This window comes from Dysidea avara, chromosome 3 (assembly GCF_963678975.1).
Source record: "Dysidea avara chromosome 3, odDysAvar1.4, whole genome shotgun sequence".
Lineage (NCBI taxonomy): Eukaryota > Metazoa > Porifera > Demospongiae > Dictyoceratida > Dysideidae > Dysidea > Dysidea avara.
This window is the reverse complement of record NC_089274.1, coordinates 37,830,241-37,842,730: the sequence shown is the minus strand read 5'-3', so window position 1 is coordinate 37,842,730 and position 12,490 is coordinate 37,830,241. Positions and strand designations below refer to the sequence as shown.

The window sequence follows — 12,490 nt, the reverse complement described above, 5'->3', positions numbered from 1 at the left end:
TAAGTATACTAATAGTCTATTATACTTTTGTTGTATTTATGAGTAGGTCCTTCCTTACCAAGAGATTTCAGAGGGTAGTTGTTAAAGGCTCCAAGGTGCCAGTCACTTCTGGAGTGCCACAAGGGCCTGTCTTGGGCCCACTGTTGTTCCTACTTCATGAATACCTAAAGTGTGTAAGTTGAAGTTGTTTGCTGATGATGTATTACTTTATTTTAAAGTGACATCAGTGAAGGATTGCCAGTTACTACAGAATTATCTTTCTGCTATAGTATCGTGGTCTAAATGGTGGCAGCTTAATTTGAACCCCAATTAAGAAGTGTGAGGAATTAATAATTATCCATTACCAACAAGAGGAAGCCAATTACCTTTACTTATGTTATAGACAACTAACCAGTTCAATGACCAACCTAGTGAAATACCTGGGGATCCATATAAATGGAAAATTACAGTGGTCTACACAGTGTCAGATTGCTGCATCCAAGGCCATCATGCAGGATTTCAATGTTTTACAATGTACCATGTTTGGGTATGATACAGAGGCCAGATGTAGAACATACAAAGCTATTGTTAGGCTATTGCTGGAGTATGCTCGTGTGGTTTGGTCTCCACATACTGTGAGGGATGTGAACTTACTGAAAGCTGTTCAGAGACGTGCTGCACGATGGACTTGTGGTGCTCACTGGGACCCAACCACATATTCTTGGTCTGTTTCTCATGATGTGTGCTACCAGAAGTTAGTTACCTACCTTGTGTGCCAGGCATGACTATTTGTCAGTTTGTGCCCTTAAGGACATTTGCCGTACTCTGATTCTGAACTATTGTACGTACAACAATATGCCTACATGTAGCCATCAGCTTACTCTTACCCCTTCACCATCTACAATTAATACCAGATGTTATTCTTTCTTTCTGTGTGTTTGTTTTATTTGGAACCAAGTTCCCCTCAACATACCAGGAATTGACCGCTGTTCTGCATTTCATCATACTGCTTATAAACAGTTTTGTTGTAATAATAATAAGTGATTGATTGTTAATGCTGTTTGTTTTGTACTGTGTCATGTTTGTGTTTGAGTTGTTGTGTTTTGTATTTACATACACTCCTGAAATATACATGGCATGTTTAAAATACTGTAGCTACTATAACTCAATAATGTCTTAGTGCTCAGTGTGTTAGCTAAAGTAGTGAAGTCTGTTCCTGACCACTCCATCACACATGATGTTAATTGTGACAATGGAGGTAGAAGACATACAATACTTGAAGATTTATAATTGATAATGAATAGAATTTTACAATAATTGTTTATGTTGTTCTTAAATGGTTTAATCACTTCATACAATCCTATTATTAAACTGACATGCACTACCAGTGATGAGGGTGATGTTCTTTTCTAGAGCCGCTACACCAAAGAACGCAACTCTGTAGACAAGTCCAGTAATAGAGCTTTACCTATAGTACGTTCACGTTGAGCTGAACCCTCAAAAACATTTAATAACTCATGGATGCAATTACACACGATCTTGAAATTTGGCTCATTTGTAGTATTGACCCGCTAAAAATATTTCAAAATCTTTTTGTTCAGATGTTAGACATAATATTTATGGCCAATCAAAGTTTTCACAATACATTTCCTATGGGGAAGCCATATAAGTACAGTGTCCATTACAGTCCTTTCCTGAACTTGTAATGGAGCCAAACCGTATGTGTCTGTTGTTGACACCTTTGCTGTTACCAATAATCATCTGGTTGGCTGAAATGTTAACTCTGTTGAGAAAAAAATCCACTTTTAATTTTTAGCTGTTTTTCAGGGTTCAGCTCAACGTGAACATACTATAGTTTATATGCTCCTTGACAAGTATTCAGTGGTGGCAGTTTTTGTAAACATATTAAATGGTAGTAGCTAGTTGTGAGTGTCACTTTAAATTTCATTGAGAAATTTCATTTGCGGAACAGTGTAATGCTGGAAAGTAGTTTTGATACATTTTAACCTGGTACTGGAAGAGACTCAGTCATTTTAATATAAGGTGACAGTCAATGTTTGCAGGATACATAGGACCTATATAGAACCAAACATTTTATATTAATATGATAATACTTAATCTGTTTACAAGCATAACATGCTACAGAACTAACACATCACAACATGACATGCCCTAACTATGCCACTCACAAACCACATTAAGCTCTATACTGGTATCACATTACTCTATATACTAGCTACCAAGTTACAATCAACATCACCAAACGTAATAAGTGTCACTATGGTAAGTTAATCAGCAAAACCCAAAAAGATGGACATAGACTATAGCCATGTGTCTACACAGAATTTAAGGGACTTAAGAATGCAAATGACCACACCTCAGCCTCATTGACATTATAGGGCTGCAATTGGAAACCAGTTACTAGTGGAGTATATATCTCAAGAGCCCATCCTGGGACCCTTGCTCTTTGTCATCTATGTTAATAATATTTCCTCCTTTGTTATTATGTAGTTGTCTCTTTAAATTTGCTGATGACCAAATTATCTCTGACATCCAACTTCAAAATGGTACCAATGGTCTACTACTGGTTACTTCTCTGTATTCTGTAAAGCAGTACATGTTGGCAGGTGTCATTTTGATGAATAGTACCTTATGAATAACCATCTATTAGTCCATTACCCACTGTTTGTCAGGAGGATCTAGTGAATGGTGAGTTACAGTTCCATCAACACACTGCATTTATTGTAGCAAAGGCAAATTGTCTGCTAACCATTATTAACAAGTCCTTTGTCAAGCTAGATACTGTCATGCTTCCCAAGTCTTTAGTTCAACCAGTACTTGAGTATGCCAATGCAGTTTGGGGTCCCTTTTTCTCAACTGACCATATTAGAAAAAAATTCTAAGACGTGTCACTTGCATGGTTTCAAGTATGTATAAGGAACTTGGGATATGAGTAAAGGCCCTTACTTTGCCATCTCTTTACTGTCGTCATAGGAGAGGAGACATGAATATTTTTAGTTTATCATAGTTTAATTGATATAAACCATTCGACATTTGCATCTACTGATATGACATTACCCATGGTCATATATAATTACACAATTTTCAAGTCTTATACCGGCCTGGCTGTTGTTCAAGATCACATAAATTTTTTTTAGTGATCATGTCATAAATGGTTGGAATAGCTTACTCTACTCTGTTGTTAATGCTCTGACAATTAGTAGTTTTAAGTCTCTATTAGATGATACTAATACCCCTTGTCAACACGTTGCATCAAAAAAATGGCCACAATGATTTTTGTCTTTTTTGCAACAAGTTTAATAGCAGCTCACTCAAAAACAAAACCTAATAGCTAAATTTAAACAGAGATCTCAGCTTCTGGTTTCACTGACAGGAGTGTTGCTTAATGCAATTGCCTTACCTGCCTGTGATGACCAAGCTCTTCTGACGTATTGCACGGCAGAGCAATTCTCAGTGCCATGTGCCCGATATGTAAGTTATCATGATGAAAGTGTCCATTACGCTGCTGTACATTGGATCAGCTAGGTGGTAACAGTGAATTTACTCTGACATGTAAACCATGTTGGGCTCTCCACGGCATAAGTGAGACCACATATACAATCGAGGGGCCATCTATTCCAAAATATTGAGGTTGTAGAACCAAAGATTTCAAGGTTGTAAATGTAATTCAATGGAAAGAAAAAATGTCATGAGCAGGAATTGAACCTTGCATGAATTAACACCAATGCTAGACATTATAATGTGTTGTATTCATTGTACTACAGTACATCTAATAATATCTCATGCAGTAGAACGTACAATAATAGCCCCTCCCTTTCTTAGCATATCGTGTGTGCTCTCATATGCTAGCCTAGCTAAAAATGGCAATTCAGAGGGGTCGAACCACCCTGGATATGGCTCTGTAGTGCAACCTAAAAGGCTTGCTACAAAATTTTAAAAACATTAATTAATTAGTGGCATTTTCTACTGACTGACTGACTATAGGGTAGCTGAACTATGGTATGTGAAAACAGCTTTTGCTTGAGATAATCAGTTTAAACTCTACATCTGATATAGAATGTCGGCAACAAATAATAAAGCTGAAGTTCTTCCCCCAATGTTTTGTTAAAACATAGTGCAGGTTTATGACACATATATAAGAAACATGAAACTAGCTAACTATAACATCTACGTACCTCTGGGAAGTTTACTGTAGAAACTTCCTGCATGAACATGTATCCATAGAGTCCTCTTCCACTGATCAATATATGTAGCTATACTAGCATGTACTACTATATACACATTGTGTTCTCTATAGCACATTGAAGGTTCTGGTGTAGAGGCAGAAAAACTTGGGCTAAATTCCTGTCAAAACCAGATAAATAGTCCTGACTGACTGGCTGACTGACCTTCAAACAAACGTAACTCAATAATGGATGGGTTTGATGTTAGACGTTGCTTCAGCCTGACAAATGCTTTTTGGCATACTGAAGAATGTGTAATGTATGCATCATGGACTTAACTTTGTTGTCTCCAATTCTTTTTGCTGACAGTGCAAGATGTTTATTTGCTGTAGCTTTGTGTTGCCTATCACATAAGAATGAAACAAAGAAACATTTGTAATTTTCTTCCACCAGTTGAAGTAAGTAGATTGGTTGTAGGCTAGTTTCACACATCATTCTCTGTGTGTCGAGCTGTGTAACAGGCAGGACGTAATTGAAAACTATGTGAAACAGCTATTATTAACTAGTGTAGGGGTATGTTGAGTAATATAATTATAGTGTCATCCAACTGGCACCATTCTTATACCTTTGATGCGGTTACATAGAAATCCACTAATGGTGAATTACGTAGCAAAAATAAGATTAGGAATTCACAGGCTAGTAGGGATCATCGTTATCACTACCTGAAATGCAATATATGGGAGTGTACTTTGAGATGACAATCCCTAGTTTAAATACTTTTATTGTAATGATCCTTATTAGCTTGTACCTTACACTTGTAGTATGCATTAGCAGCAACACTGTCAACCATTAAAAGAATAACTTATAGATCACTACAATTGGGTATCAGTTGATTATCGACAAAACTAAAGGAGCAAAATAATGAAACTATTATATATTAGTTAAGTGAAAATTAGTACTAATACTAAATACTGTATATCTCATATTTGGTAATTACACATGTGGTTGTTTTCTGTTAACAGAAAGATGCAGAAACACTCAATAATATTAGCGCACACAATGTGATAAAGAGACAAAAAGAATCTTCACAAATTGGGTGAATATAATACAGTGCAAGGATGGTTGAGATGGACGTGATGGAATACGAGGACCCAAAGGAGATATTGGTCCACATGGAGTAGTACTCATGGATATAATAGTCAGGTCCACTATGTACTTTTGTTAAAATTTTATGGGGATTAGCAAACCTATATATTTTCAGAAAGCTTAGAGCATGGAGAATCTGAAAATCATTGTTTACACTTGCACAGATTCCTGCAAGGTCAGCATTTTTAAATTTCAAAATGGCAGCCAATAAAGTAAGAAATTCCTGATATATCAATTTTAATTTGGCATAAAAGTTCATTAATGAACTCAACAAATTCTCTGGTGACATTTTTACATCTCTATTCACTAGAGGTGACATAGCTAATTATGAAAAATTAAAAGTTTTAACAAACGGAATAGAAGAGTGTCCATTATGTTGCAATAACTCAGGAATAAATTTTAGCGAAAAGAATTGAGGAATATTCCAGATTAATTGGATGAGATATATGTTTAACTGGTGTAAAGTATTAGTTTGGCTTCCACAGAAACAGTTCAAGCCTAAAAACAGCAGAAAAGATTGAGTTACTCTAATAGAGCAGTCACTTACTCTGATAAAACAGTCAACTTTTGACTCCATATTTCCAATGTAGCAGTCACTTTTGTGAAAGTCCTAGCTAATGTGCTTATGTTGGGCATAAATTTCAGGAGATTAGCTAATTCTAGGTTTGAAAGAATGATTGGAATTTACATAATATTTTCCCCTAAAAGGTAATTTTGTTAATTCGCAATTGGCAACTGTGATTTCACCCTGACTGGCACTTTTGTCAGTTGGTGGTATGCATTGACATAGTCATATAACTATGTCAAAGATAACTTTGTTCAAAATTTATGGGCCTACATAAAGCTTGGAGCATGGAGAATGCATGGAGATCAGTGAAAATCAATGCTTACATTTACTGTATACAGATGCCTGCATGGTAGTCAATCAGCAGTTTGAAAATAGCAGTATTTATGGTGCTAATTTCTTCATATATCAGCCTCTTATTGAAAGTGAATTACAACAAACACCATTTCTATGTTCTCACACCCATATAGAATCCATTACTTAATGGCCTCTAAAGTGCTAAGAAACCTAAAAGCAATTTATTTGGCAGATAGTTATTGCATGAAACAAAGTGAGTAAGTGAATTATTAACATTGAGAAGTATGGTATAGTTACATATGAAGACATCATGTCTATGCATGTATGTACATATACATAACAATCATTAGCAGTATCACTGTTGTCATTTTCAATGCATCATACAGTATATACTCAACTGTATATTAGGGATCATACAGAATTGAGCTTTTCCAGTTCAAAATATCACCCTAAAACCAGTCTCAATTTCTCTTCATGACAGCTTGGCAGCATTGGTTAAACACAGTCAAGCCCCAAAATGTCAACTCCAAATTCTTCCAACAAGTTTCTACAGCATTTAAAACTTTTCTATTCAACAAAATTTTATGCTGACTGACTAACTGATGCTCCCTGCCCAGCATAACTTGACATACAGGCTTGGTTTTGGCAACATACAATATATACATGCATCATGGACTTGCCTTTGTCCTCCTTTGTGTTCCAGTTCTCTTCACTGACAATGCAAGGTGTCAATTCATGCTATATTATATCGTGATACGGCTTCCCTGTGGCTGTATTTTCCATGATCAAGAGTATCCTCCCCATTATATACTCTTGATATGATTGATTGTTGACTCATGCTGTTCTTTGTTTGCAATGTTGTGTAATGGGCAAAGCATACTGTAGATGAAAATGAAGCATCATGGCTACCTCCCTTTTAGCTACATAACTGATAGTTGGGGCATGCGTCCAGACATATGACTTGTCAGGTCGACTCAGGTGCCTGTCCTCCTTTTGATGCAACATATGTGCAGGTCCACCAGTCATAATTATGTTACAAAAACAGTAAACAAATAAGTAGAAACTTAGATTAAGGATCAAAAAAGTAAAGAAACAAGGGAATAGCTAAACAGTAATGAAACAAGAGAGGTTGCATGCCTATATACTGCAGTTTAAATGTTCACTAGTACATCTGCAGTATATAGGCAACCTCTTTTGTTTCACTACTGTTTAGCTATTCAATTGTTTCTTTACTTTTTTGATCCTTAATACTTTATGCTTAAAACAGTTACTTGTGAGTCAGTCATTAAAAATGTCTTGGCTAGATGTGCCAAATGTCCTTTGTTTATTTTTGGATAAGAATTAATTTGTTGACAATGGCAATCTTTGGATTATTTGAATATGTCTGATATACAATCTGGAAAGCAAATTTTCATTGGGTTTACAGTGGATACTAATTTTCAAGATTGTGTATATATCAATTTTAACTTGTTGGTACATGTCTGTCTGGTGCAAAAAAATTGCTCTTGGTGATTAGTGTGAATTCATTCTTGCCAATTGTTATTTTAAAACTATTAAGCAAACTATATACTGTCTTTGAAAATGAAAATTCTTTCAAAATTTATCTAGTAATAATTATGCTAAGCATGCATAAACACATTAGCAAAAAAATAGGCTCAAAAGTTGACTGCTTTACTAGATTATGTGACTGCTCTATTAGAGTATCTAAATTTTCAGGCTTGAACTGTTTTATTAGAAGTCAAATTATATGTTGCACCAATTGCACTTTGCACCAATTACACTTTGCACCAGTTATACTCCAGAATATTCATTAACTTTTTTCACTGTAAATTATTCCTGAATTATTGCAGCATATAATGGGTGTTCTTCTATTCCCTTTGCAAAAACTTTCAATTATTCATGGTTAACTGTCACTTCTAATGAATAGAGGTGTAAAAATGTCACCAGAGAATTTGTTGAGTCCATTTATCAAACTTTTATGTCAAAATTAAACTTGATGTATTAGAAATTTGTTATTTTTAGCTGTCACTTTGAAATTTAAAAATGCTGACCTTGTAGGAATCTGAGCAAATGTAAACATTGATTTTCAGATTCCTCATGCTCTAAGCTTTCCAACAATGTATAGGTTTGCTAATCCCCTTAAACTTTGAACGAAAGTGTATTTTTTGACATAGTGAACCTGACTATAAAGGCAATCAAGGAAACAGAGGGGATAAAGGATATTGAGGGGATGCAGGCATACCTGGACTAAAAGGGGAATCATGCAACAGGAGCTGGAGTGGTATCCACTTGATGGGGACATGGCATATGCCCTAATACAAGTTCTGAACTTCCTTTACAGTGGAAGAACTGCAGGACCACTATCTACCCATACAGGAGGTGGTAGCAATCCACAGCGTTTACCAATACGTAGATCTCATGTATCTGACATCAGTGAAAATTAGACGTTCTTCACCTCATGGAGCAGAATATGAAAGTACAAACTTGCTTGTGTCAAACAGTGAAAATGGCAATATTCCTTGTGCTGTATGCTATGTACCCACTAGACCTACCTCAGGAAAACACACATGTCCTAGTGGATGGACCACTGAGTACTATAGGTACCTCATGGCTGAGGCAGAAGGTCACTATTGATCACAACATACATGTGTTGATATATCTCTAACAACGGTTTCTAACTCAACAAGTAATATTGCTACTCTTGGGTTTTACCCTGTGGAATTAGTTTGTGCAACCAAAGAAATGAATTGTGTTGTGTGCACTAAGTGACAATATAATCTTGTTAAAGAGTTTGTGCAGTACTGAATTCCATAATATGTTCACATGCATGGATGTATCCACTGCAGCTATACATATAATATTAATTTCCATAGATTAATACTTGCAATACATCAAATGATAATAAATACATTAATGTCACATATAGTCATTAGCCATGTGCCAGACCTTTCCCTGCAAGAAGAATAAGTATGGTGAGGCAAAAAATGTTGCTGCTAGGAAGTGTGTATAAGCTAGGCCACAAGACAGATTTATTGAATCCCATGAGGTGATGATCGATAGGGCGCACTATACAACTACATGTTTGAAGAAACTGGCAATTGCATCATATTTTATAAACAGTAACTATATATTGTCACAGTTTTTTTTGTGAATGAACAACTCAATGAAAGTCCTGCTAGTATGAGACTCACCTCAATCATTATCTTAAAGATATGGTGGAGTTGGCTAAAGTATTCTGACATAAGTCACTTGGTTTATATCCAACTATAGCACACAGAATCAAACATGCAGTGCTTTGCATGTGCAAATCAACAGGTTAACGAAACTTTCTGCTTCTAAAATGTAATTAAGAGACATACTCTATAGCTAAAAATAAATCCATTATGATTGACTTTCCTCCTTTCACTTTGATATAGTCTAGCAGCTATGTAGTTAATAAAAGGTCTGTTTAAGAATGTAGGAGAATTAATAATTAATTTGCAATTGTATCTGAATATTGTTTTAAAAAAATACATCGATACTCCCTAATAGAGCAGTCAGTGGACTATATAGCAACTAACTAAAGTGATAACCTTAACCGGATTTGTATATGGTAAAGTTGAACCTAAACCATAACATTGGATAGACAAATACACCTGTAGAATCGTAAGAAATAGTTTCATAGACGGTAAAAGGCACATTAGCATCCTCTATAATCTGTAAAACATTCCAAGAGTTCATAATACAGTGGCGTACTATATTGTGAACTATTGATAGAACTTCTATATGGTATATTTAATTTACCTAACATGATTGGGTGAAAAAATCGCTTACTGATCTCTCAGTTGTAATGAAATACTCTAATACAGCACTCACACAAAATATTGGTACTGCATTGTTGCTATTTGTCAGAATCATTGACACTGGTGGGATATTATTTAGCAGATACAACAGAATTTTGCTACATCACTAAACTTGAGCGGGCTGTGGGACCAGGTGTCCTACAGACCTTCAGCACTTGTGCTGTAAAGCCTTAATAAATAGATAAATAAATAAAACTTGTGGTATGTATTAACTGTATGTATCAGTCATATCAACACTTAGTGCTTTAGCTGTTTTATAAACCATACAATAGCTTTGGAGTAAGTCACCCCCTTTTAACTGGTACCAATACATATATACATGCGAAATGCAGTTTTCAAAAATCATGTAAAAAATTAATTAATTTAATGAACATAGACATTAGCTACTTTTTCTTGTTAAACTGTTTTTTGCCTCCTTTAAACTTTCTTCCACCAGTCTTTTTCTGCATTGGCTTGAATGATGACTTCTTTTTACCTGACTTCGAATTCTTTTGAATTTTCTTTTTACTTCCTCCTTGTTCTGTGGCCTTTCTCTTTAGATGTGTTCTGTTAAAAATAGCACACTATTATAAACAATGCTGTTAAGTGCACAGGCATGCGTATACATGCATTATGTGTTAATGAAACATATTATGCCTAGGACCTTAATCCAAGCAGTACAAGTGACTGCTCTATTAGAGTAGTTTATTCCATCATTAGGTGAACATTCTATTAGAGTAGTTGAATGGAACTCTGCATATAAATTAATGGGTATTTGAACAAAATCACTTATCTGAATACTTTTGTGATTGAACTAGCACACAGGTGTTCGTATAATGGGGGTCCTATTGCATTTTATTCATACAGACATCCGTACCAACGTATGCACAAATTATTTATAGTTCAAGTCCAGCATCTTTATTAGTGTATGTAACACAGTACATGGGTGAAGGAAAAGGAGCCTCCTGGGCTACATTCACAATGTAGTGCCGTTAACCACTTGGCCAGGCTACACTGGCTTGGGTGATTGATTGCTTGGCATAGATAGGCTATTAACATGCTACAAAAATGTTACATGTAACATGGGGCACTCAACTGCAGCTCTCAGGCTTAGGACATATATATCCCTCGTGATCATGCCTGTGCACGTGCACTGGATGTCAGGGTAATGCTATTACAATGAAGTGTGCCTTATGTGTGCTTATGAGCTCCTGAATGGACAGTGGTAATGTTTCAAGAAATATACCAGAAGTAAAACATCATGCCACGCCAAAACTTTATCCGCTACGGATACAACTCTGGCATACAGCCTTAGTACCATAGTACATTAAATGCAAAGTTTTTAGTTGAGCCTGGATAGCTTATAAGGTATGGATAAACACAGCATTCACATGACAATACACAAAACTCTTATTATAATAATTGAATTACTTACTGACGCTCATCTTCAGCAACTTTTTTATTCACTGCCTATAATGACAGTCAGTTTGAGAATACAATACTGTACCACAGTATTGATTACCTTTGTCACATCCAGTACAGGGGGCTTAGACAGCTTCTCTAATATGTCAAGATTTCGCTGTTTTTCATCCTTAGAACTTCCAGTAACTGGTAGATATTGCCTCTTCTTACCAGTGTTCTTAGGAACTGGCTCTGATGGCTAAATAGCAATAGAGATTGTTACAAAGCAGGAAAAATGTGATAGCAGGAAAATTCAGTAAACAAGCAATATTGCATCATAATCCTTCAAAATTTATTCTATTCAACCAACACTATGTATAACAGAGAGTCAATTATCTGAACTGAACGTTCAACTATCCAAATACAAAAATGGAGTATTTTGCATGCTTCTGAACAATGCTCTGTATATAAATAAATGGATCTATGATTTATGTTTACAATTATACAAACAGTCTTTCCCCATTGTAGTTAGGATAATCTTCTGTACGTATTTTATTAACAATTATTTTGTCAAAAAGTAAAAGCCTTGTTGTAGCTATATGCCACCCAAATTTCCTCCCACTAACTATCCCTGTTATACGTGACTGGAATCGCCATGTTCGTGCATGCCTAATTTTACAGTAGAATGTACAATAAGGTGAAATATTAAGAACTATAAGTAAAATTTTTGTGTGCTTGTTATGCAATGAGAATGAAGGTGCTAACAGCAAAAAACTTTGTATAATATTTTCCTCAAAGCAAAAATCTTTGTTTCATGTCAGTACTTCCACATGTGTTCAGCACTTGCGCTGTAAAGCCTTAATAGAATTAGGTCTTAGTGTTTTGTAGCAATATCAACTAAGGAGTAAAGGTAGGATGATTAGTTGTATGCTTGTCCTATTTAATGCCCGCCCAGCTGCTGTTTATCCATTGCCATGGTGTGCCATGCAGAGCTGTTATAAGGTAAATAAAGTATAATTACTATAGAGTATATAACTATTTGTACAATCTGCAAAAGAGTTTTACTTATCCCATTATTCTGCTATTCCATATTCAGT

At 35.5% G+C, this 12,490-nt stretch overlaps 1 protein-coding gene across 1 annotated transcript in view; it reads right to left on the bottom strand.

Moving 5' to 3' along the window:
• Positions 1-10,329: 10,329 nt before the first annotated feature.
• The window catches only part of LOC136250894 (ribosome biogenesis regulatory protein homolog), a 6,536-nt gene continuing 4,375 nt past the window's right edge, over positions 10,330-12,490 (bottom strand). The window contains exons 10-12 of the mRNA XM_066043235.1: positions 11,515-11,652; positions 11,428-11,462; positions 10,330-10,559 (exon numbers count right to left, since the gene is read on the bottom strand). Of these exons, the coding sequence (XP_065899307.1) occupies positions 10,397-10,559; positions 11,428-11,462; positions 11,515-11,652 (336 nt within the window). The 3' untranslated portion in view covers positions 10,330-10,396. The remainder of the gene's footprint in view (positions 10,560-11,427; positions 11,463-11,514; positions 11,653-12,490) is intronic.